This window comes from Egretta garzetta, unplaced genomic scaffold (genome assembly GCF_000687185.1).
Source record: "Egretta garzetta isolate BGI_Z169 unplaced genomic scaffold, ASM68718v1 scaffold51, whole genome shotgun sequence".
In the NCBI taxonomy this organism is placed as follows: Eukaryota; Metazoa; Chordata; class Aves; order Pelecaniformes; family Ardeidae; genus Egretta; species Egretta garzetta.
In genome coordinates this window covers 1342983-1348412 of record NW_009258549.1, presented here as the reverse complement: position 1 = coordinate 1348412, position 5430 = coordinate 1342983, and the positions used below count along the sequence as shown (strand labels likewise).

At 41.8% G+C, this 5430-nt stretch overlaps 1 protein-coding gene across 1 annotated transcript in view; it reads right to left on the bottom strand.

Annotated features, from left to right (window-relative positions):
• HMGXB4 (HMG-box containing 4) overlaps positions 1–5157 on the bottom strand; it is a 13238-nt gene extending 8081 nt beyond the window's left edge. Inside the window, exons 1-4 of the mRNA XM_035903234.1 lie at positions 3499–5157; positions 2795–2913; positions 1368–1443; positions 1–424 (exon numbers count right to left, since the gene is read on the bottom strand). The exon at positions 1–424 is cut by the window's left edge and continues 73 nt beyond it. Of these exons, the coding sequence (XP_035759127.1) occupies positions 1–424; positions 1368–1443; positions 2795–2913; positions 3499–3637 (758 nt within the window). The 5' untranslated portion in view covers positions 3638–5157. The remainder of the gene's footprint in view (positions 425–1367; positions 1444–2794; positions 2914–3498) is intronic.
• Positions 5158–5430: the final 273 nt, after the last annotated feature.

The window sequence follows — 5430 nt, the reverse complement described above, 5'->3', positions numbered from 1 at the left end:
TTCTTTGAAGATTTCTTTGCAGATGCTGGTGCTGAAGAGTAGGAGAAAGAATCATCATCTGCTGCACTACTTTTCTCTTTTGGTGAAAGGATGAGTTTCATCTTCAAGCCATCAGGTTCACGAAGAGTAAGTGTCTCTGTGTTCACATAGAGAGGTTTCATTTTTTTAGATTTGTGGAAGCTGCCATCATCCACTGAGTGCTCCCCACTGCTCCCACTCAGCTTCTTCTTGTGGTGCTCTTTTTTGCTTTCGGAATGGCCAGAGGAAGAATAAGATGATTTTTCAGAGGTCTTCTTTGAAGACTTTGAGCTTGTGGCCAAAGGTGAGGTGATAGCCTTGAGTAAATCCATGGTTGTATCAGCTGAAGATGGGCTAGAAACTGCTTTTTTCTTCTTCTTTGATGGTAGATCCAAAGGCAAAACACCTGAAAAAGATCAAGAGAAATGTACATCAAGATGATTCCCTTAAAGACAGCATTACACTAGCCCAAGGAAGTGAGAATCCTGCAAGATTTATGATTACAGCTAACAGATTTGCATCCTGGCTTAAACAGATCTCTGACGCTTGTAGCCAGCTCAGTGCAGCCTTACTGATGCAATTCAGGAGCTGTAATGCCTGAGCTGGTGAAATAATTTAAGGCAGGAAGACAGAGTAGCAAAGTTCTTGAAGTTCTGACAAACTTTCTATTCTGTTGTGAAATAACATATTTTGTTGAAAACATATCTTACTGAGCCTGAGCTTACATCTCAAGTGCAAGTTTTTTGTGCCATTTTTTTAACCAAGGTGAGACCAATGAATTAAAAATACATGCTTTTTCATTCTGAAAACAGATTTTGACAAAATTTCAGCTTGGCTTTCTCTTTTCATGGCACCAAAAATAAATCTTAAGCCTGTTAAGATTTTACAAACAGAACTGTCATTTTCTGGCCAACTGTGAGAATAATGTTTCTGTATTTAAACTGAACCCAAAAGCATTTCTTTTTCACCCTGATGCATTCTATTTTTCTAAATTCAAGGAAAGTAATACTATCTCCAGGTGAAATTACAGTTTGTAATGCCACAGGGAAAAAAGAAATGCAAATGCCAAAAGGGAAGGCATGGGTTAGAAAACTACAACTTGTCAATGAAAACGGGGGTGGAAGATCTCTACCCCCAACAACAGCAACTTATTAAGCTAGACTGAAAATATTCCCTAATCTTTTGCTGTCAGGTGCTGATTAGCATCAGATTTCTGATTACTAAGACAGGTTGATGTACCTTCCCCCAATAAAGTCCTAACCACAAAGCTTGATGGCACTGGCTTAACAGTAGCCTTTACTCAAAGTCATGATCTGTTAACCCCTTCCCTTGCCTGATTGCTATCTTACCTCTGTAGCAGAACTCATCCGAGGAGTGCTTTCTCTTCTTTTTGTGAGCTTCTGTCCCCGGAAAAAGCTCACTGTCCTAGAATAAGAAGAAAAAAGTTGCTGACAAACAAGAGGGAACTAACGTGAGATTCACATGGACTACTGACATAGATAGTAAGTTGTAGGCGATATCAAGATTTATTTGTACTACTGTAACATCAAGGAACCCTAGGTATGAACCAGGATCATTATTCTAGGTGCTAAACCAAGCAAAGGAAACATACTCTGTCCCCAAGAGCCCACAGTGTAGGTTTAAGGTAAGAGACAAAAAGCAATACAAAAAATTGTATTAGTCAGGATTGGTTTCAGCACATCAGCCACCTAACCAGCATCAAGCTTTCTGTAGGCAATGCAGCACAACAGGGCTGTAACGAAACTGAAAGACAGATCTCTGTTGGGAGCTCCCCTCAAGTGAGAGGAGCAATACATGAGAAAACTTGAACGAGCACATTTGAAAGTGTTAAGAAATGGGCAATGAAAGCCAGCACTTGGAGATCAGCTGATGAGTTGATAAAAGACACACATCTACCTCTTAATAAAGCTAAGAAATAACTAAGCATGCATAGGCTGTCAAGCCTTGAAAATGAAGGTGAGCAGTTCATGTTTTAATATGCTGAAAAAGATAAAGGAAGTGAAAGGAGGTACAGAGAGGTGACAATTAAAATGACAGGCCAAAAAATTGACCTTAGTAAGTCATGTCACCCAATTACTATTTGTCTCTTGACCAATTTATGGTCTGAAAATGAAGCTCCTCTACAGAATCCCATCTGCATGGCAGAAGAACAGTTTCATTTTAAACTAGAACTTATTTTCCAGCTTAAAAAAAATGAAAAATAATCACAAGGTAGTCACCTTTGAGCTAACAGCAGAAATTTTAGCTCAAAGAGGAAAGTTTTGAAGAAACTTAAAGTTGTCACTATGTGATTTTGGAGTTAAGGCCCCAAAAGAGGTGAATAGTGCAAGTTCATACCTCTCAAGAGCTATCGTTTCAGGCTGTCTGCAGAATCAGGAAGACAACAGCACATCAGTTAACATTATATTCATCCTTTGCCATTTACACAACCATAACTTCTAAAGATTTTTTTTTTGTGTGTGTAAAAAGTTACTCATGCTATCTTATTACTTGCAAGGTTCTACATCAAGACTAGGACAGCACCCTACTACCCTATTTTCTGAGGCCAGAAAAATCAGAATCTGTTCTAATTGGGATTGACCCCCTCCTTTTCCCCAGCAAAGTTACTGAATAATACAGGACAGGATTAGCTGCTCTTGCTGTCTTCTATGTACATTTCTATATAAAAAAGAGCAAGAAATCCATCCATCCCATTCCATCACTAGCTTTACACATATTCTTACACCTTCAACCTTTTCTCTGAGGGCTTCCTGACCTGCGTTGTTATCTCGTCTTCCTCTTGCAGCAGATCCTTGTAAGAGCGCTTTTTCTCCCGGTGTATCCTGCCAGTTGCCAGCCCCACGTCATCAACACTTTGGTGACTCTCTAGGAACTCTAAGATTTACGTGACATGGGAAAAAAGGAAGAAATTAAATACCCCATTAAGGAATGATAGACATGTGGACTATGGACAAAATAAGGTAACAGCTGATGTTGGCACAGACTGATGCACAAAACCCAACAAGCACAGGGGCCTAAAAGGTAACAGTCTGTACCCTCTGACCACAGGGATGGGGCTCAGTCCTCCAGTGCTATAACACAGTCACTCAAGATTTCATTTCTAACCCTTGTATTTTTCTTCGTAAAGACAGCTGGACCTAGAAACGTTACCATGACTAAACATATCCCTATCCCTGGTGTCCCATTCCATTGACCTGGCAGGGAGAAGAATGGCTGCAGTGGCAGTTTCCAATCAAGGTGTTTGCATTAGGAAATACCACCCGTTTCTCTCAAACTCTTATCCCAGTACTTTACACCTGAAAGTCAAGGGCTTGGGATCCTCCAGCAACTCATCCAGGTTAAATTTAAGGGCTCCACAGCATACTAGCTTCCTTTCCCGCTCTGACTGCATGGCCTGGCTGCAGAGGGTACCCTTTTTTTTTTTTGGCAACTCCCTCTGAGATTACGAAGCAGTCATACCTTCTTTCTTCCTGGAGTCATCATAAGCCATGGTGGTCCTGCAGGAGCCTGAGAATGTGTTGCCACGTCTGGGCTCCTTCCCCCGTTCCCATCTACAGGAAAAGGTCTGAGAAACAGAGAATGAAAAAAACCCTCCCATAAAGAAGAATCACGATGTAAAATGGAAAACTTCCTCTGAACCAAGTGAAGATTCTCTGGAAGGCAGTGGGAAAAGAAAGGAGTCTACATTCTGGTTGGTTCATGCTCAGCCTTTAAGCTTGACAGAATTTCTTTTTCAAATTAAATTGGAGGTTGTTCTTCCATTATTTTAAAGATATTAAAGACCACCTCTTCCTTGCAAAATCTCCAAATCACTGATTTATTTACAAAAATAGAAAGAGGGTGAGAAGACAGCCAAGTTTGATTTTCCTGACACATAAAACTGCATGCAAACTTGTGTCAAAGCCATTTTTTGTCAGAAGCCACTGTAGCAAAGAGTGGGTTGCTTAGAGATTCCAAGCCTTGAATCTCAGATAAAGTGAAGGAAAAGAAGGAACCAGGCAGGAATCATTGTACTACAAAAGAATTATTTAAAATCTTTGCACATTTTGTAGTGAAGGTGTGCATCCTTCTGAGGTGTTTCCCAACACCACCACTGCAGCCATTCTGAATGCCAGCCTGAGAGAGGGAAGGGAAGAAAGCACTCCTTTTCGCTAGGGCTTCCACAGCACCCCAACCCCTGCCAGTCCCCAGGTTTCAGGCCTCCTCTAACTGAGCCATTCTGTTCCACAGTTGCTGGTATATAGCACGGCAATGCCTTTATGGAATAGCTGCACTCGGGTTCTCCCAGAGTAAACAGCTTTTGTTCTTCAGTCATCGACCAGCTTAACATGAAAAGATCGACCTTCTGCTCATAAGCAATTAAACCAACTGCACCTAACTGATTTTGTGTGTTTGTGGGTATGTGCACCCGTGTAAGGGTTCAACCACAAAGACCATGCAGCTTGTTCATTCTAGCTGTCACCGTAATCTTGCCACACTGAAGTCACATTTGAATACCTTAAGAGCAGGGAACCTGTGCTCCTTCATCCCTACACATCCCTCAATTTTATAAATAATTGGCTGAGGCTGAGAATGTACAACATATTCATCCTATAGTGGTTACTTTATTGAAACAACAAAGTCTCAACTAAATAAAGCTTGCAGGTGCACAGGAGGTGTTTCTGCTTAAATTCATAGGAATACATGTTATTTCTTCAGGTTTTGGGAAACCATTCACCACAAAATGTTTCAAGTGAGTATTCTGACCACTATACATTGTTGGTAGCAAGCACAGCAATTTGTAGGCAGAATTTATGCACAAGAGCACTGCACTTGGTAATAAAAAAAGAGCATCTTGCCACTTGCGGGCTCACCATCTTGAACTAGATCTTGTCAATGTTTCATGATGTTCAGTTGTCATATGGACTTCAGTGGGAGCACACATGATACTAAAGCATTGTGCTCAAGAGGACAAGGGCCTAATCTAGATACTCTTCAGCAAAACAAAGCTGAAGACAGTCATTCATGCATAGATGACTTGGAGAAATTAAGATTTGTTTACACCTGCATGCAGATGACACCTAACTGGGTGGGAGTGTCAATCTGCTCAAGGGGAGGAGGGCTCTGCAGAGGGACCTGGACAGGTTGGATCGATGGGCTGTGGCCAACTGTATGAGGTTTAACAAGGCCAAGTGCCAGGTCCTGCACTTGGGTCACAAGAACCCCATGTAACACTGCAGGCTTGGGGAAGAGTGGCTGGAAAGCTCCCTGGCAGAAAAGGACCTGGGGGTGCTGTTTGACAGCTGGCTGAATGTGAACCAGTGCTGTGCCCAGGTGGCCAAGAAGGCCAATGGCATCCTGGCTCGTATCAGAAATAGTGTGGCCAGCAGGAGTAGGGAAGTCATCCTTCCC